Source organism: Carassius gibelio, chromosome B2 (genome assembly GCF_023724105.1).
Source record: "Carassius gibelio isolate Cgi1373 ecotype wild population from Czech Republic chromosome B2, carGib1.2-hapl.c, whole genome shotgun sequence".
In the NCBI taxonomy this organism is placed as follows: Eukaryota; Metazoa; Chordata; class Actinopteri; order Cypriniformes; family Cyprinidae; genus Carassius; species Carassius gibelio.
Genome location: NC_068397.1, coordinates 19,587,146 through 19,607,841, shown reverse-complemented (window position 1 = coordinate 19,607,841; position 20,696 = coordinate 19,587,146). Strand labels below are relative to the sequence as shown.

The 20,696-nt window shown below is 35.9% G+C and overlaps 2 protein-coding genes across 2 annotated transcripts; both read right to left on the bottom strand.

Moving 5' to 3' along the window:
• Positions 1-46: 46 nt before the first annotated feature.
• LOC127950567 (mammalian ependymin-related protein 1-like) lies at positions 47-2,097 on the bottom strand. Its single transcript, XM_052547705.1, has 3 exons — positions 1,710-2,097; positions 770-978; positions 47-686 (listed from the first exon to the last, which is right to left on the bottom strand). Exons 1-3 carry the CDS (start codon positions 1,946-1,948, stop codon positions 496-498), a joined length of 639 nt encoding a protein of 212 aa, XP_052403665.1. The 5' UTR covers positions 1,949-2,097; the 3' UTR covers positions 47-495.
• A 2,334-nt stretch (positions 2,098-4,431) lies between these two features.
• Positions 4,432-20,357, bottom strand: LOC127950839 (ran-binding protein 9-like). The gene is made up of 14 exons (XM_052548169.1): positions 19,702-20,357; positions 17,057-17,168; positions 16,258-16,310; positions 15,844-16,011; positions 15,593-15,615; positions 13,193-13,377; positions 12,958-13,070; positions 12,627-12,735; positions 12,380-12,534; positions 11,744-11,882; positions 9,965-10,086; positions 9,621-9,772; positions 6,690-6,801; positions 4,432-5,636 (listed from the first exon to the last, which is right to left on the bottom strand). Exons 1-14 carry the CDS (start codon positions 19,916-19,918, stop codon positions 5,506-5,508), a joined length of 1,791 nt encoding a protein of 596 aa, XP_052404129.1. The 5' UTR covers positions 19,919-20,357; the 3' UTR covers positions 4,432-5,505.
• Positions 20,358-20,696: the final 339 nt, after the last annotated feature.

Genomic DNA, 20,696 nt, shown 5'->3' with positions numbered 1-20,696 from the left:
GTCTTATAAAAGGTATATATTAAATTAATTTGCCCAACAACGGTAGTAGTGAGATAAACAATTTTATTTAAATCAAATACATTTCTTTAATAACATTTGAAAAAAAAAAACTGTAAACATCCACATTGTAAATCATTTTAAAGGCTAAATAAAACAATAAGTAGACAAACAGAATATTAACTGTCAAACAAAACATTAAGTGCCACATTAGTCCATCCTAGATCAGAACAACACACAGTTGTAATTTGCCCCAAATTTGGGATATTAAAAATGAGACTTCAATAATATGAGGCACAGTTCTCACTGTAAATCAACAAGAACTTTTGAACCTAAAACTGATATTTTTGTTAATTTCAAAGCTGAATATATTTAACAGTACCTGCAATCATTGTGTGTGCTCTTTGACAGTCTTATTTAATTTATTTAGAATCTGTTTATTAAAGCCTACTGTATTGTGGTTAATGTCTATTGTGCATGTAAAGCAGAGCGAGGTATTCAACAGTCAAATGTCATCTTCTCAGTCAGAGCGGACTGGCAAGTGCTGGGTGGGTCGAACACCCCAGGGTCACTAATGCCCAGCTGAAGGTCAAAGAAGCGAGTGGACGTGGTCACGCTACTGTTTTTGGTGTATGTCTCCTGCACGGGATAGCAGTCCTTCAGAGTATACACTCCAACCCAAGCTTCATCTGTGAAAGACAGAAAAAATGTGCAAAGTTCAGACCATGCAAATCAGGATATAATGGTATAAACATACTTATAATAAACATACTTTTGCGAGCTGGTTTCCGATCAGACCATTCTTGGACCTCGATCATGTCTCCAGGTCCTCCGATGAAGTACTGGTCCTCGTATGTGGAGTTCAGGGGAATATCATAAGGGTCCCAGGCCTCCGTCAGAGCGATCTTTGCACACTGCTTAGAAATTTCCTCTATTTGGAAAAGCACTCCACTCTTGAACAAGTAGATGTACTCAAAGAACCTCAAAGACAATTGCACAATCCAAATACTTTTAATACAAGCACATTTTAACTTTATTAAAAAAAAAAGTCATATTGATTCAGCTGTATGTGGTCATTCTAATCTTGACAATAATACAATGGTAAACAACAGTTCAAGCAATCATATTTTGCACGGACCAAAATAAAATGTACTACTACTACTACAACTAATAAATAATAATAATAATAAATTACTTGTCTTGTTTTCAGAATTAAATCTGAATGATTTTATGCTTAAAAACAATACAAAATATCTGTTTATTTTGTCAATTAATCTTTTGAGAAAACAAGACTTTACATACCTCACGTTTGTTTTCTCTCTCTGTGTGTGAGTGTGTTTATATATATATATATATATATATATATATATATATATATATATATATATATATATATATATATATATATATAAATATATATATAGAGTATACTCCAAAATTATTACCTTGATATTTTTAACCTAAATTATTACCCAGATTTGGTGGTGTTACTGAATGACCAATATTACAATTATAGATAATTTTTGTTTTAATGATTATGATGATAATAGTTAATCTTGATTTATTGTTCTGCAATAAGACTTTCCAAATCGTTGTTTTACTTATCAGATACATTTGTATCGACGTTTTAGATAGAAAACAAGACAAAAACATTGCTGAAGTGATAAGAACGCCTATTAAAATGTACTTCGTAGCATTTGATGAATTCGTACTTCTTGCATGGTGTGTGTCCTGTCTTCTGCTCCAGGACCCTAATTCGCTGATTCTGTGCATCATAGGAGACCGCTGCCCTTGTGTTTCGTCCCGTCCCGTGGTCATACTCGACGGTGCGACCCTCCCACTGTAACGGCGCGAGACAGGGCTGCGGCGCCGCTGCTGACCGAGGAAAGACCGCACAATGCACCATCGAGGATAATGAGAGTACTAGCGCAAAAACTACAAAGCCTGACATGTCTTTCGCTGTGAAGATATAATTAAATAAGATTTAAATATTCCCATAAATATTCAAGGCCTGTAAGTGAAGGAGAGGGTTTTTCAGCAAGTGTCTGCGCCAGTGCGCCGGTGCCTAATCCAAAATAACTCACCGCACCAGCATCCATGTCACAAACACGTCGGAAACACTGATTGGTCAGATATATCCAGTCGCATGACAAACCTATTTCATTATTTTTCACTAACTGAAAAAATAATATATCATAATATATTATACTATATAAGTAATATTATTACTTTTTATTAATAATATTATTGTATAATTTATTAATAATTAAAATATTAAAACGTATAATTTGAAAATGTAATTGTTTCTGAAGAAAAAAATATTTTTCACCATAATAATACTAAGTATTTTTTATAATCCTTATAATAATAAATGTATTATTAATATACTGTGCTATTATTAATGTATAGTATTATTATATAGTATTTGCAAATTTCATGCGTTATTTACATTTTTGTTGTTCGAACCATAAGATTTTATCATTATAATGCCACACAATTTAAACGGTCAGTATAAATAATAGTTTATGTGGTGGTAAATACAGCACCAACAACAACATATGTTGTTTAGTGTCTACTTTTTTGTTCTTAATCTAGAAAATTACGAACAATAACAATTTATCTCTGTACATTGAAATAACATGTTACCTACAAATCTGACCACACAGTCAGTATCAGCAGTATGTGCTGTTATTATTTCTTTTAATGTCTATGGTTATTATCATAGGTTATAAACGCCGCCATTTGCACCAGTTTGCTTACGAGCCGATATTACTGACACATCCAGACCACAAGGTGGCAGCATCTTTTGGTGCCGATTACTTTTGACTTTAGTCTGCCTGCGTTTCTTTTACTGTCTATGGTTTAGAGTTGTTGTCTTTTTAATTTATTTTACTGTCTATGGTTTTAATATGGCGAGTCGGTCCCGTCTCGTGTGTACTAAAATCTGGTTAAAGAGACTGACAGAATGTCTGATCGTCAGAGACTCACAGATTGAACCCAGTGATGATGATCTCCCACAGGAGGTCGCCTTTGATGCGCTAAAGAGTGCTGTTCTGAAGAGAGTTAAAGATGAACTGGAAGCAGCCGAAAGGTCTGTGAGTGAGTCCAATGGGTCAAGACGGCTCCAAATTTCAAGAACAAAAGGTCATCAGGATGTCTACTACATTATTATTTCCAAGAAAAGCTCATACACTCTTAACGTAGTTCACAGTAAATTGTGTATTTAACGTCAAAATATCATGAAACGTTATATCTGTTTTACAGAAGAGAAAACGTCTTCCTCGAGAGCTCTCGGATGAATTTGATAAAGAACCCCAAAAGTAAGATCTCCAGCTAAATGGAAACCATTTGATTCCTTTAATCATTCTGGAAACTTCATAGATTGTCATTTCCTCATTTGTGTATATTAATCTTCAGATGCAGAGCTTCTGTCCCTCAAAAAGAAACGGGGTGCGAGCCAAAAAAAAACTTTATAAACCTTATTATTTAATAAGATAAAGTCATTTAAAAAGAAATGACTCACCTTATATCTAGTGTACAAATTAAACTGAAACTGGAACATTTTTAATAGTGGAAGAAGCCGAATGTAAATTTAAGTGTGCAAATTGACTCCACACTTCAATAATTGTAAACCTGATCTAAAGATCAACAGTTCATTTGTCAGTTACTTTGTACATAATATTAATTTTATTAAACTAAATGGCTATGATGGCCAAGTTATGGTTATAGCATTTTACAAGGAAGCTAAAAGTAAAGTTCACCCAAAAATAAAAATTCTGTCATTTACTCGTGTTGGGTTTACAACCCATATAGCTTTGCTTAATCTTCAAAACACACATTGAGATATATTAAATAAAACCTGAGAGGTTTCTGTCCCTCTATTAAAAGTCTAGGTAACCACAACTTATAAGATTCAGAAAGATTATTAAGGCATTATAAAACGATTTAATATAAAAATCAAGCAGTTTAGTCTTCTAAAGAGGTATATTTAATTCACAAATATACAGACAAACAAGCTTCCATGTTTACCATATGTGATTCGCTAAATGTGTGTTAATCATTTATATGTAAATAAAAGCCTAAATTAAATCTGGTTATCCTATAAAATTATTCCATCTCTTCAAAAAAATGTCATTAAACTGTTTAATGCATGGTTTCACAATGTGTTTCTCACATTTTTGGATCTCTAAAGTGTTGGTTACCTGGAAGTGGAGAGATCGAAACCTCTCAGGCTTCAACAAAAATATCTCCATTAATGTGATGAAAGAGTGACCGAAGTCTCACAAGTTTTTGTAAATGAGAATTTACACCATTTTCACTTTTGGGTGAACTTTTTCTTTAAATGTGTGACGAGACAAATCAAACTTGGCTTTTTTTAATGGTCTTGTGTAACGTTAAAACACTCGCTGAAATGTGTCAAAACAGACGGGTATATCTTGTTCAACTGGGTATTTACCTTTTATTACTGAAAATGATAAGACAGTGCTGATGACAATACTGTACCATTCTCCTTGTTTTAAAAGTACTGATGATCTGAGGGATTGACCGGTAAACAAGAGGAGAAAAAACAATCGAGCAGGCATATGACCTTAATTTCACCGTGTTCCCGTCGCACATCCAAACTGCACAAAAAAAACAGTTCAGGCAACGATGATGACAGAACGCCTGAACATGGACTTTTAAAAAGATGGAGTAAGAGATCGGGTGGATGAAAAGACCATAGACATCAATACAATTACAAATCAAAGTGTCTGAACATTGCATCAATCCTGCTGTGCAGTTGGCAGAGGGAAGGTGCGCTTGCACAAAAAAGGGCATAACTCAAGACAGCTCACACTAACGCTCTACACTACACACCACCACTAAGGAGGACTCCAGCAGTGTTAGGTTTTCTGGGTTGGAATTTTTTTTTTTTTTACATTAAGATAACTAAATGTTCCACTCCTCATGTTAATATAATTGCAATATTTTTTCTCTTTTTTTTTCTTTTATAAATGGTAAATTACACAAGCTGAGACCTGAAAATAGCAGGATGTTGCCGAGGTGGGAGCATAGTTATTCGGTCTCGCTCACTCTGCCAGCTTTCAACCAAGAACAAATATATCTTATATGCAAGTTTACTGATAATAACAATAATTATGTCATAATAACTTTCCTCATGCCTTGTAAATTAGGAAACAACAATCAGAGCCTGCTGCCCCCCTCCCCCCCACCCAAAACTTCCTCCCCTCCCCCAAACTAAAAAAGACAAAAGGAAAAAAAAATAAAGACCATAATAATTGGGGATTTTATCTGACTTTTAAGAACCCCTCTTGCTAATGTGTCTTTAGGCCAGTTTAGGTCCGGGTGAAGAGGGTCCAGTCTCGTCAGAGAGACAGGATGGGTCTGGCCATGTGGAGGCTCAGTTCATCAGGCCATGGTTTCAAAGCTGGCCCCAGTTTTTGGGGGTAGTCTGGGATGACGTGGGCCTCTTTCACGTGGTCATTTAAAGGGATAATTCTCCAGGGGTTAGTGCAGGTAATCATCCACTGATGCGAAGGCGCAGGATCCGCTGCCTGTGCGAGCCATGAGGGACAGACACTGAGCTGCCTGGCCGACGGAGAGTGCCAACGGAGGCTGCTTTGGCAGGTTATGAGTCTCTGCATGAGAGAAAAAGTTACATTAAATGCTAAATGCCAATGTTGAATTGTTAGATTCAAGAATAAGCTTTAATAAACAGCAATACACACCACCATTCAAGTATATTTTAAAATAAATGTATGCTTTTATTTACCAAAGATGCATTAAACTGATTAAAAGGGACAGTTAAGACTTTCATAATGTTACAGAACCATCCTATTTTAAATACACGCAGTTCACTTGAACTTTCTATTCATTAAAGTATCCTGAAAAAAAAGTACTCAAAAATATAAACCACCACAACTGTTTTCAACACTGATAATAATAAGCAATGTGACACTGAAGAGTGGAGTAATGATGCTGTAAATAAAGCTTTCCATAGGAATAAATTACATTTTGAAATATACTGAAATATGAAATGGTTATTTTCACAATATTACTGTTTTGAATGCTAGGGTTCATGCCATATAAATATAATCTAATACACAAATGACATCATAGTGTGGACCGAGTATACTGTTCGGAAGCTGCATTGATCAGCAAAAAAAACGAGTGATCGAACAACAACAACAAAAAAGATATTATCCTTATTGTTCCCTACAATAAGCACCTAGCTTAGTTTCAGGAAAAGAGGTTTTTTTTTTGGCTCAAATACACTGGATGCAGTTTTGAGCATGTTGTCAACATTAAATGAAGACTTGACTGGGAGAGATGAGAAAAAACAAACGAGAAGATAAAATTAAAACAATTCATAAATAATGTGCTTGGATTGTAAACTTTGAATATTAATGTTGTAATATTTGCAAAATATCTAAACAGTCTGTTCATGTGTTATGTGACAGGATCCTTCTATAGACCTACAAAAGGGCTGATGAGGGATCTGTAGCACCATGAATGTTTTTTAAAAATTTTTTTATCAAAATACAGCATAATGTTGCTCACTTTTCTTAATTCTGAAAGCAACAAAAGGGATCACTGTGGTGACAAAGTTGTTCTGATTTTTTCAAAGGTGGTACTTGGCCTGAAAAGATTGAGAACAAATGTTCCAACATAAGAAAACTAGTGGTGCCTACCTAATATTGCACTGTTGAGTGTTGAGCAGACAGGCTCTCTCTGGATGGAGTCTAGCTGGTAGCCCACAGGACTGCTCCATGGATCTGAATATGCCAGCAAACTGAATGCATCCTGCAAGAACGGAGACAGTAAGAGGTTTTAGAATAAAACGTATATACATCTCTATGCTTACTGAGCATTAATACACTTTATACTATGTTTTCCTAAAGACCATTTTAAATCATATACAGTCTTGTTCAAAATAATAGCAGTACAATGTGACTAACCAGAATAATCAAGGTTTTTAGTATATTTTTTATTGCTACGTGGCAAACAAGTTACCAGTAGGTTCAGTAGATTGTCAGAAAACAAACAAGACCCAGCATTCATGATATGCACGCTCTTAAGGCTGTGCAATTGGGCAATTAGTTGAAAGGGGTGTGTTCAAAAAAATAGCAGTGTCAACCTTTGACTGTACAAACTCAAAACTATTTTGTACAAACATTATTTTTTTATGGGATTTAGCAATCCTGTGAATCACTGAACTAATATTTAGTTGTATGACCACAGTTTTTTAAAACTGCTTGACATCTGTGTGGCATGGAGTCAACCAACTTGTGGCACCTCTCAGCTGTTATTCCACTCCATGATTCTTTAACAACATTCCACAATTCATTCACATTTCTTGGTTTTGCTTCAGAAACAGCATTTTTGATATCACCCCACAAGTTCTCAATTGGATTAAGGTCTGGAGATTGGGCTGGCCACTCCATAACATTAATTTTGTTGGTTTGGAACCAAGACTTTACCCGTTTACTAGTGTGTTTTGGGTCATTGTCTTGTTGAAACAAGGGCATTCAAGGGCATGTCCTCTTCAGCATAGGGCAACATGACCTCTTCAAGTATTTTAACATATGCAAACTGATCCATGATCCCTGGTATGCGATAAATAGGCCCAACACCATAGTAGGAGAAACATGCCCATATCATGATGCTTGCACCTCCATGCTTCACTGTGTACTGTGGCTTGAATTCAGAGTTTGGGGGTCGTCTCACAAACTGCCTGTGGCCCTTGGACCCAAAAAGAACTATTTTACTCTCATCAGTCCAAAAAATGTTCCTCCATTTCTCTTTAGGCCAGTTGATGTGTTCTTTGGCAAATTGTAACCTCTTCTGCACATGCCTTTTTTTTAACAGAGGGACTTTGCGGGGGATTCTTGAAAATAGATTAGCTTCACACAGACGTCTTCTAACTGTCACAGTACTTACAGGTAACTCCAGACTGTCTTTGATCATCCTGGAGGTGACCATTGGCTGAGCCTTTGCCATTCTGGTTATTCTTCTATCCATTTTGATGGTTGTCTTCCGTTTTCTTCCACATCTCTCTGGTTTTGCTCTCCATTTTAAGGCATTGGAGATCATTTTAGCTGAACAGCCTATCATTTTTTGCACCTCTTTAGAGGTTTTCCCCTCTCTAATCAACTTTTTAATCAAAGTACGCTGTTCTTCTGAACAATGTCTTGAACGACCCATTTTCCTCAGCTTTCAAATGTATGTTCAACAAGTGTTGGCTTCATCCTTAAATAGGGGCCACCTGATTCACACCTGTTTCTTCACAAAATTGATGACCTCAGTGATTGAATGCCACACTGCTATTTTTTTGAACACACACCTTTCAACTAATTCAACTAATTGCCCAATTGCACAGCCTTAAGAGCGTGCATATCATGAATGCTGGGTCTCATTTGTTTTCTGACAATCTACTGAACCTACTGGTAACTTGTTTGCCACGTAGCAATAAAAATATACTAAAAACCTTGATTATTCTGGTTAGTCACATTGTACTGCTATTATTTTGAACAAGACTGTATGTGATTATAAGTACAAACGCCCATACATTCAACTTTCAGAACAAGTGTATATATAAGATGCGAATGCTCCACATACCCAGGCCATTTGAGAGAATAATTTAATGGGGTTATTAATATAAACATGATTATAAGTTGATCCCTTGTCATTTAAAATGTAACTTAAATCTTAAAGAGTTAGGAGTAAGTAATATGATTTATTTTCTAAGCGGCAGTATTTTTATGTGAATCTACGTCAGTTACGGAAGCTTCCGGATGACTTGTCGCCTCCGCTCTGTCACTATGACTCGTCAGGACTGTAGTGTGTTCTCATTGGTTTGCTGGCCTGTGGCTGATTTCTTGTGCGAGGGTAGCTGTCCGCGAAGCACTCGTGAAGCACTCGAATGGAAAAATTATCTGTTGCTGTCAGATCTCAATTGCCGAAAGTCACATTGTGTTTGATGCAAAACCAACTCACCAGAATCAAAGGAAAAAAACAACTGTGTAACTATATTTTTGTTTTCTCAAGCAAAGTAAATTTTAAAAGTCCACTGAAAACACATTTGTGAAAAAAGTTCTGAACATTTTTCTGAACATTAAGATGTTATTGTTCCCTTTGTTTTCCGTATGCTCATGTCGCTTGCAGCTAAAGTCCTTCTCTGATTTTATTGTTGTTTGCAACATTGCAACTTGGCAATATTTGGGTAATTTGCATATTAGGGTAGCCTAGTGTCACCTTTGTGGGAGTTTTGACTCCTATTCACTGGGAATAAAAAAATAATTCAGTAGATACAGAGACCTTTCCCCACCCTCTGAATATTATGTATCATAATGTAACTACATGTAAACATTATTTGGTGATTTTTACTTGGAAAACCAGCAATTTTTTTTTTCTAGCATTTGAATAACTATGGATAAACCTGAAACAGTAGAAGAAGGATTTAAAGATGAATTTCATTTACAAATAAGGTAGGAAATGTGCATACTTTTAAATCGACACCTGCCACTGTGTTTGTTATATCTTCTTATTGTCTTAATCTTATCAAGCAGCATACCCTGTTAAAAAAGTCACAGCTCGCCACTGGTGTATATTAAAGGAAGTACCTTGAGCATCTTCTTATTGGCTGAGTTTTTTCCCCTTTCACGGCGCAAGTGTTCACTCATGCTCTGTAGCTCTCGGCCGAACTGAATCATCCTCTCAATGGCTGCCTGGCTCCCTCCGCACAACTGCCTCTTAGACTGAGCACTATCCACTTCTGTGTAAAGAACATTTAATCCTTTTTAAAATGGAACACAAGCTTCATTTGCGAAACATAATTGACTAAATTCACACGCACAACATCCGATATAATAAACAGATCACATAGGAAAACCCTTTGACCCACAACAAACTTCATTGCAGACACACAGGAAATCATCAGAAGACTGAGCCCAATTAATGTTCTCACCCATATCTCCATCACATTCCTCCAAGTCTATCCCGTGAGTAGAGCTGCCATTCAGAAATCCATTTGAAGAGGATTCAGACAAGCCGTTTGAGAAGTGATCAACCTCCATCTCCACCTCAGCACTGCAAGGAAGAGTCAACATTTACACAACAGGCTTGTTTTGTGCTGTACAGTTACTTTGTTCCTATATACTTTGCCCGTCAGATTTAAAGTTGCAATGAAACTGAAGCAATGACAACTTTTCTTCTGTATTATGACGTACATGCATCTGAGTGAACAGATTTAGGCATTTTGGGCAATTTCTCATTTCAATCATCAATAGGTTACAAAAACAACTAATTGAGTACTCGGGGGCGGGGCATGTGAAGTGGGTGGGGCATGGCCGTAATGGAGATGATGAAAATAACTGAAGACTGTTATGAAAATGAATGTTAAAAATAAACATATGACATGTGAGACTGAGAGCTCCTGCAGTATTAACAGCGCGCTGAAACACGGACAAGGAAAGCAGACAGATTTTACCACAAATTTCAGATGTCATTATGTCAATGTGGGTGTAGAAAAAGTCTGTAATTTCACTGGGAAGTTTACATTTTTTTACATTTTAAATATACATTATTAGTTTAAAAAAAAAAGACAAAAAAAAAGGTAAACAATGTATACCCACACAAACTGTTCATTCAACTAGGGATATGCCGGTATTAAATTTTCCTGTTGCGATTAATTGCTCATGCTATTATCACGGTATTGAAATTTAGATTAAAATAACTAAAAGTATAACAGGTTAAATAATTTTTTTCTTATAACAAAAATAACAGAACATTTAAAAACAAAGCAATACTGAAAAATATATAACTTTTGCATAGATTAAAGTGCAAAAGAACTATAAAGACCAATAGGTATCACTTTACAATGAAACCTCATTAGTTAACCATTAACATTCACAATGAGCAATAGCTACATTTGCTAAAAAATACAAGTCTTAGTTCATGTTAGCTCATTAAATAATACAGTTATATCTTTAGATTTTAACTACGCGTTTTTAAATATTGGAATACCTAAGATTAATGAATGTTCAGAAGAATTTTTCATTGGCAGTTTATGTTTACTAACGAATTGACTAATGTTAACTAATGAAGCCCTAATGTAAATTTTGAATTAAAAAATTAAGAATCAAAACACTTTCAAGCAATATCTAGGGCATGTTGTAGTCCAGATTAAAATGAAAAAAAAAAATGTTTTTAAATAAATAGTCAGAATGCTTAAGTATTTGGCACTCTGATGAACTTCATAGCAAATCAACAAATCTAAATGGCTATTAAAATTTAAGCAAGTTTTAGAAAGTGGTGCAGCTGGTTTATTTATGGGGTTTCCAGGGTAGCGGCTGCATTTTCTGCAGTTTAGCACCACCTGTTTTCAGAGAGTGAATGTGCTTACATTCAGTGCGTCTCTCATGTGTCTCATGTGCTTCTCATGCAGTGCTTGTTTACATCAGAGCGCACATGGGTCTTTCAAGCAGCATTGTGCATTTTGACCAGTTGATGGGAATACTATTCTTAAAATGCATTCCAAATTTGGAATAATTTGTAATATATAATCATTCACAGTATTTAGAAGTGCCCACGATAACAATACAGTGCATATTCATTACCGTGATATATCGCATTACCGAACACCGGCACATGTCTAATTTCAACATGCATATTCAAAACACAAGGTGAATTTTCATTTCATGTAAACTTGAAGGATATTTCAATGTGCTGTGGAGCAAAGACGTACCTAACGTTGGTCTGCTGACCCCGACTGCCATTCAGGACACCGAGCTCAGGGCTTGGCATGGTAGGGGGACATGACTTGTGACTATGGGAAGAGGTGTGGCTTTTACTTGAAACTCCATTACAGTAATTACTATCAAAACCTGGAGAAAGAGGGAAGTGCAAATGATCAGTGAATTCCGGCTTAGGACTAGCTTTGATTTAAAGATGACCTAATTAGCAGTTCTCAACCTTTTTGACTCCAAAGCCCCTGTCTGTCCACCTATCTAAGCCAACATACCTCTGGTACATCTGTTATGCTGTCAGTTTAATGATGTACATCTTTATTTTTGGTGTTTGTCAGCATTTTATTTTATTACGCAAATATAACTCAATTTAAACAATTTAATTAATAGTTTGTATGGCATGCATTGGGTCAATCAACATACACTTATGCCCCTGGTAGTTCCCATTATGCTGAGTTAGTCCCTACTCTGAAGTAAGAGCCAATTTAGTCCCCGCAAAAGGCATTCCTTCAATTAAAACAATTCCCAGTTCCTGTTGTGCTGAAACGTCAAAATGAGGGTACTTATAGGAACTTAAAATGTTTCTCTGGTGAAAAGCTCCTATTTTTATTTTTATTAGTGGATATAATACGTACCTGTCTGGTAGGTCTGGGAGCTGCTGGCTTTGTTAACAGGGCTGTTGAAGAGACGGGGGGAGCCTGAGTAACAATCCTGTGACTTAGGGCTCCTCCCACCGAGACACCTGACCTCACTGTCAGTGCCATTCACCATCTCAATAAACTGCCTCACTCTGGAAAAAGAGAGATGTAGATACATTATGCATTTGGTTTCTTTACTGAAGATGTTAGCTAATTCCTAAAATATGGCATACATCACACTTACTTCAACATAAACAGGAGGTCTTGGTTTCTCTCTAACAGGCTTGGGTAAAGTTGTTGAGTGGTCTCTATAGCCTCTCCCATTCTGCCAGACAGGACCAGCTTCTGGATCTCTGCAGTCACAAATGTGAAATCATTACTCGGCACGGAGTTGGGAATGTTCGACTCTGAAAGCATGCTGAGATGCAGTGATAAATTATTCAGATTGATTCATTTCAATTATTGGACCAGAAACTATGCCAATTTGATTTCATGTTGAATTTAACAATCATACAAACCCAAAATAAGACCCAAGTCTGAAGGATAATATATTTGTTTTGCCTGTGAAGACTCACTCTGTCTATTTTTGATAGAAGCAAGTTCCTCATGTACAGCCTGGTCAGTTGATTTGGCAAAGGCCTCAGCGGTGGCACAGTAGCTGTGGTGAACCAGATACGAGGCTACCATTCTAATGAGAGAGAGCGAACAGGTCAAAAAAAAAAAAGACAAAACAGCATATCCATTCATTACCTCTGGAAAGGTTTTGAAAATATAAACCTTATAAAAATATTCCAAATCAAAAGTACTCACTTCTGAATCATGGCCTGCCATTCTCCTTCTCTCTCCCCAATGGGGAAACGGTCAATCTGGGCTTGGATTTTGGTTCTCCATTCACGCATGTAGTCCTCAATATCAAAGACAAACGGATGCTGCCCAAAATTGGCGTCCACGACCTCCCCTGGGGTCTGTAGACCCACTGTGGGATACAGGTTGGGCTAAAAGCAAAATAAGCACATTTTAATAAATGTGGACTATTTAGTTACTGGCTATTTAAATTTACCAGTTTTTTATTACTAATGATGTGTACATACACACAATGAGATCTTTAAAAAGATGATGAAAAATGTGCCTTTGTTTATGTCCAGGACTGGACTGGGACTAAAAAAATGGGCCCTGGCATTTTTTGGTTCAGACGGCCCACCATCATTGTATTGTGCAATAGTCTTAGGCCACTAATATTTTCACCAAACAAAAATTAATTTCACCATTAATCGTAATAATTATGAAATGTAAACTGATGTTTACTACTGACACATTACAGCAAAAGATAGAAATAACTGACTTAATTTTTTCCTGGTGAAAATACTAGTGGCCTAAGACTTTTGCACAGTTCTGTGTGTGTGTGTGTGTGTGTTTGTGTATATATGATATAAACTACCAGTCAAAAGAAAAGTTTTTGAACAGTTAGATCTGTGATGTTTTTTAAAGAAGTCTCTTCTGCTCACCAAACCCACATTTATTTAATTCAAAATATAGCAAAAGCAATAATATTTTTAAATATTTTTACTATTTAAAAGAACTGGTTTCTATTTGAATATATTTTTAAATCTAATTCAATTCTGTGATTTCAAAGCTGAAATTTTAGCATCATTACTCCAGTCTTCAGTGTCACGTGATCATTCAGAAATCATTCGTATATGCTGATTTGCTGCTCAAAAAACATTTATTATTATTATTATTATGTTGAACAGCGGAGTAGATTTTTTTTCAGGTTTCTTTGATGGATAGAAAGTTTAGAAGAACAGCATTTATATGAAATATAAATATTTTTTTTTAACATTATAAATGTCTATATCATCATTTTTATCAATTTAAAGCATCCTTGCTAAAAGTATTCATTTCTATAATTTCTGTTTTAATTATTGATAACTATAATAATAATAATAATAATTTAAATTGGGGTGAAGCGATCTTTATAAACGATGGGCAAAATACTTCAATGCTCCGCTAATAGCGCATTAGGATTGGATGGTTTACGCTGTCAATACAGGAGACAAACCAATGGGCCACTGGCTGTTGGCTGTCCGTGCGTGATGGTCCTTGGCAAAATAAATAAGAATTCTGTCGGCCCCTTAAGTGCGTTCTACACCAGGAAAATGATCGGTATGCCCCATTACCAATCCAGTCTTGTTTATGTCTAGCATGGGCGTTCAGAAAAACAGCAGATTTTAATCAGATTTCAAACCAAGATTACATAATTATCGGTCAGGTCAGGGGCAGACCCATATTAGTCATTTTCTGATGCTTTCTGTAGAATAATTCTGGGAGGGTTTGTGCTCATAGTCCAATAGAAAGAAAGCTCAGAACTGCTAAACTGACATACTTCACAGAAGTACTCAGAGTAGCATGAATGCTGGTCCCCAGCCAACTGTGTTTTCTGTTGAATGGATCATTGTTTTAGCCCCAAACAGGCCCTCTGTTCATTTAACAAGAGCAATGCTTAGGAGCTGTCAGTCCAACATCTTTAAATGATGAAGAAAGAAGGAAAGACATAACAATAGCAAACAGCTTCCTCAACAATATCTAAAATATTACAACAGAATGAAAAATATACAAATGATCAATCACCCCATGACCTCCAGGCAGTGAAACACAAAAACATATCTATAAAGCTACAAATGATATGTCACTACAAGTTCAATATTTAGACAACAACAATAGAAAATTTAACTTTTTCACAAAACACATGTGCATGTAATCAGAATGTAAACAGCCATAGATTTATCCGAGTAAACTATTGGAGGATAGACTACATACTACAAACCACAACAAAACTTAAATGACTTAATATTCACCACCGTTTCGAAAAGAAAGAAAGAAAAAACTTTCTATTCATCAAGGAATATTGATAAAGTGTCACCGTTTCCACAAAAATTTTGAGCAACACAATGGTTTCCAAATGGTTCCAAAAGATCATGTGACACTGAAGACTGACGGCTGAAAATTAACTTTTACCATCATAGGAATAAATTGCATTGATAATATAAAGACAGCTTATTTTAAACCACAACAATATTTCTGCTTTTGGTATATTTTGATCAAATGAATTATCAAATCGACCCCAGACATTTGAATGGTAGTGTATAAAATAATAATGAACCAAAAAAATAATTTCAAGCTTAGAGGTGTTTAAGAAAAATAAAGACTTACCGGTAAATCTGTAAAAGCTATCCCTGAAAAAAAAAAAAAAAGACTATTATTAAAGTAAATTCAAGATTTAATTCAAGAAATGGTGGGAATAGAAAATGTGTTAATAGCTAAATTACTAAATCATATTAAATTAAAAATATTCTTGCAGACGTGTATTAAAGTGCTTACTGAATTGATGACCAGTAATAAATAAAAAACAAATATCCACAGTTAAGCATTTGATCTTGATGTGCAATTCAAATGTTTACTACCTAGACTGTGACCATTTTTTGTGTAGAAACAGGTATTGTTGATGAGGTTCACACAGCAGCCGATCACATCGCCTGTTGTGAATGTGGGACCATAGGGCTGCCCAGTGCCAGATGAGCAGAAGGAGTGGCCGTCATCTCCATGATATCCATATGAGTGTTTGTCCCAACCTAAGGACATTGTACACATTCTGCTGATTTTTTGGAAACAATAAACCACAAAAACACAAAAGAAACTCAAAGCTTTCTAAACTTTTATTTCCCTGGCAAGATGCAGAGCTCACAGAGGGAACACATCAACTTAACATGCCCACTAGCTGCATCTAAACTACAAAATAGTTATATAGACTGTGTTATAATACATCTATAGTGATCATAGACATTTTAGAAAAACAACCTGAAAACATGAGGTTTTACCTGGCAGTCTGTTCATGTTGACACCTTGAGCTGACAGGCCAATCCCCATGTACCTGCTCACAAAAACAGCGTTTATTTGATCAAATGTTCTGCAGCAGAGGAGGTTAAAACTGCTCAGCCTAAATATTAAAAGGTACACACAGTAACTTTTTCCTGATTAGGAAAAGGTTATCCCTATAGAAATGAATAACTGATTTAAAAATCATGTATACCTACATGAGACTGAGTTATTTTATTATCACTAATAACTCATTTCACATTTTTATATTTTACATTTACATATTAATTTTATTCAAACATTCTGTAAATGTTTTATATTTTAGTTTTAGTTTAGTATATCCCGTTTAACTATATGAAAATGAGATGTTAGTAACCAGCTAAAATATTTTGTTTCATTTCAGTTCACATTTATTTTAAGAGTTATATGGTTTTAGTTTTAGTTAACTATGAAAAATCTGGACTGAATTGTTCATTTTTCATAGAACAGGTCACCTCATGGGAGCAGCCATGTTGAGATCACATACTAATCATTTCTGTAAGCCTCTTATTATCCAAAATTTTACTCTCCGAATAAATTAATTATGTCTGACTTCTAATAGAGATTTTATTCAAAGATATTAGTAATTGAAGATTTTGCATTATGCTACATCCAAGCCACTAGGTTCAAGACAAGTTCAAGACAACTGTTACACACAGCCACATAAACTAACAGTTAATGAGTGCACCTTTAAATGTTCCCTTTAAAGGGAATGCTCACTTTCTTAAAGTCATTTAAGAAAATACTGAATCCTTCACATACCCATCTCGTCCTTTACTGATAATTTTCACCTCAAAGTAATAGACCCCACAGGCAGCTGGAATAGGGTGTGTTGCACGGACAGATGCCGCATCTTTTGGGGTCTTTCCATGACCTGGATGACATAAACACAATCATTTACAACTGCTAATGGCTTGTGTCACTCACAAGGAGCACCAGAACATTTGTAATGTTATAACATCGCCAGAGGTCGCCATGGAAAAAAACACTTAGCAAAATAATAAATGTGTTTGCTGTGAGAGCTGTACACTTTAGGCTGATGATATTTTGCCTGGCAACAGCGAAGACACTGCACATTCGGCTTGATATTTAAAAATGGCAGTTTGTTTCATGCGAATATGCTCTAAATTTGGGGATTCCTATTTATTGTCATTTTAATTAGCAATAACCAACAAAACAATGTCAGAAATTTGCTAAAAATATTATTTATTATTATTAACAGCCAAAGTTTTATTTATTTATTTATTAAAAGGCATGCCACCTCATTTAAGTCAAATACTCCAGACAGTTGAAACTATTATTACTTTAAAAAAATCTAATTTTCTGAACAAATATGTCAGTGACCAACATCAAATACAAAAGTAGCAGTAAATCAGTTTATCAAAAACACCTCAGAGATTGCAAATGCATACAGTATATCTAAAGCTATAGGTCACTATAGTGTCTGTAGAGGCGTTAAACCCATTATTTACTCACTATTAACACATAACTAGACAGGCATGAAATAGAAAAATTTTCCCACACATTATTAAGCCCATTGCATCATATTTGACTCATGAATTTCTATGCCCCCTACCTGACAAACATGATCAAATCCTGTTTTACTGAATACTCTTTATGCTTTCTGGCCTCGGAATGTTCCATTTTTATTTTTATTTTATTTTTTACAAAAAAGGTTCTAAATAAAATTCTAAAAATACTTTTTGTTTGTGAAATCTTATTTTATAAAGTAAAAATAATAATAACTTATATATCATTACTAATATCACAAGACTGGACTGATGCAACTTCAGTAATTCAATTTTTTGTAATAATATTTTGTAAATAATTCAGTAACAATTTTTTGGAATGTTTATTTGTACATCTCTCAAACATCACTTTACTGCACTGCATTGCATTGTGTGTTTCCCCCCGAAATTATAACTACATAGCAATTATCACAAAAGTAAGCATTTAAATATAATCTTACGAAGACGTATTACTGGGACTCAAAGTGATAAGTGATATTTATGCTATTCTGCTATACTGTTTAAAAGATCTCACTGATTTACAATTGAATAATTTACAATCACACTTTTTGATCATATAGCTAAATAACAACAACTGCTGCACCAAACTACTAATTTTTGCTCAGTTTGGGCCTCTACATAAAACTAAGGTGTTGTTTCTCTTGTGTTGGAGCTCCATATTCTCACTTTTTCATACTATATAAACCAAAATGCCTGATGTCTCAAATATACAACAAAATATAAATCATATAGAGACTATTTAAAATATATCCAATTAACAATTCAATTAAAAACATATATACAGAGGCTATACAGAGTGAAATATGTGATGCATCTTTGTCAATTTTTGTAACATTTTAATCCTGAACCTCTGATAATCAGATTTCTATCTGAAGTAAATTCATAAGCTTATATGTAGATTGTAGGTTTATTAAGATATCTTGGCCTACTGGTAATTTAAGGCAGTCTACCTGAAACCTACCTGTCGTCAGCACTGACTGGCCTAATTACCTCTGTGGCCTACCTTTATGACTCAGCTGAGGGAAATGGCAGACACCTCACTGGATTACAGAGGCTTGTTTAATAACTAAATATTGTAATCAAATTATACATATATTACAGCTTTTCTTTATCTGCTGAATTCCTAGTAACAGTCTTACATACACGCAATGGCAGAAAACCTGCCTGTGCAGATAAACCCACACAGGCCTTTCCTAGAGCTTCTGCGTCAGGCTCGATCTCCACCTACAACAGCATGTGTGTATTAAGACATAGGCTTTGCACACAGATCGTTTTGTCAAAAGAGCTGACAATGAGTGCATTTCAACTGTGAAACTCCATACAGTAGGTGCTTCCGGAAATGTCTGAAGAAGCAGCTTTATAGCTCGCTGCTACAGTACACGAACTTTATACTTTCAAACTTAATAACTTTATCATTTATTCTCAAAGACAACGTGTAATACACGCACACACACACACAAACACCGTTCTGAATAAAACATATTAAAGCAGTACAGTACATAATCTGGACAATGCTGACTGCTAGGAATGGTGCTAAATAATGCTAAAGGGAGGCTATTTTTATTCAAACGTCTAAGCAGCGAGTTATTAGTAATTAAAGTTTCTAGTAAACATTTCGTTTACTATATCGGCTAATGTGCTCGATTATCACACTAAATCATTCGTTTCGTAACGATTTTAGCAGTTTGTGTGACTAAAAATAGGTTCGATTCAGACAATACGAGTAAGTTACGCAGAAGCTAACAGAAGTGTATTTTTATATCATTAATCAGAGGGGCAACTTGACACGAGCTAACCTGGCCTATGCCTTCAACATTTAACGTTAGCTGGTAAACAACTTGGTGTTTGTGTTCATCTGCTGCGGCTAGTCTCGGTTACCTTTATAATGCACCCGGAGGTTGTTTTGAGACAGGCCGATGTAGCTGAATTTGTCTTTGGGGCTCCAGGATCTGGGGAGCGGGGTCTCCTGCTCGTTTACGGCCGGGTAAAGGCGTCTAAGCCGCTGGTTGAGCTCTTTTTCCTGCTCGTTGAGAGCCAAGTCTCCGTGAACGACAACCGACATCAGAAACCCACAGCCCGATGACGGTCCTGACATCGCGATCCGATTCCTGCCGCCGATATCAACGGCTTGCCAGCTATCTTTAGCTGGACAGCTTTCTAGCAGTGTCCAGTGGCTAAAGAGACCACTGTCAGACACCACAGGAGAAGAGCTGCTGAGATTTCGGGCTTGTTTTATTCGAAGAGGACGGCTAGCCTGCCAGCTAACTGCGACTAGCCCGCAAACAGCCTCTCTGATAGAGTTAGCAAGACGCTAGAGAGAATTAATCACAACACAGAGAAACGGTAGCATTTAAAAACATAACAGACTTCCAGAAAGTTGATCCTTGTCATTTAAGACGACATCCAACTGATCGGACAGACGTAAAATGCGTAAAATGAGCAGAAAGACAGTAGCTGAGGGAACCCCGATCTTTTGTTTGTTGTTAGTGTGAGATCCAGCGATCTGATTGGCTCTCTGAAGGTCCAGTCACACTTCCTCGAGCACTTGGTACATGACAAGACACAGACTACCAATAACATGTCCTCCTTCTCACTTGGGTTGTTATCTGCTTGAGACGGCTGTGACAGTGAGAATATATGCACACTTACATATGATAATGTTTCGTTAATTTATTTCATATAAATGAACACGCTCAAAACAGTGGAGATGATCGTGGACTTCAGGAGAAACCCCCCTGCACTCCCCCCACTCACCATCATGAACAGCACTGTGACTGCAGTGGAGTCATTCAGGTTCCTGGGAACCACCATCTCTCAGGACATGAAGTGGGACATTCACATTGACTCCATTGTGAAAAAGGCCCAGCAGAGGT

Bases quoted from the DNA above. Each gene is read 5' to 3' on its own strand.
- LOC127950567 (XM_052547705.1), bottom strand. From the start codon at position 1,948: ATGTCAGGCTTTGTAGTTTTTGCGCTAGTACTCTCATTATCCTCGATG. The intron at 979-1,709 runs GTACGAATTCAT...ATTGTCTTTGAG, and splicing joins GGACACACACCATGCAAGAA to GTTCTTTGAGTACATCTACT. The intron at 687-769 runs GTATGTTTATTA...TGTCTTTCACAG, and splicing joins TCGGAAACCAGCTCGCAAAA to ATGAAGCTTGGGTTGGAGTG.
- LOC127950839 (XM_052548169.1), bottom strand. From the start codon at position 19,918: ATGTCAGGACCGTCATCGGGCTGTGGGTTTCTGATGTCGGTTGTCGTT. The intron at 17,169-19,701 runs GTAACCGAGACT...TATGTCATCCAG, and splicing joins CCTCCGGGTGCATTATAAAG to GTCATGGAAAGACCCCAAAA. The intron at 5,637-6,689 runs GTAGGCACCACT...TCTCTCATGCAG, and splicing joins ACTCAACAGTGCAATATTAG to AGACTCATAACCTGCCAAAG.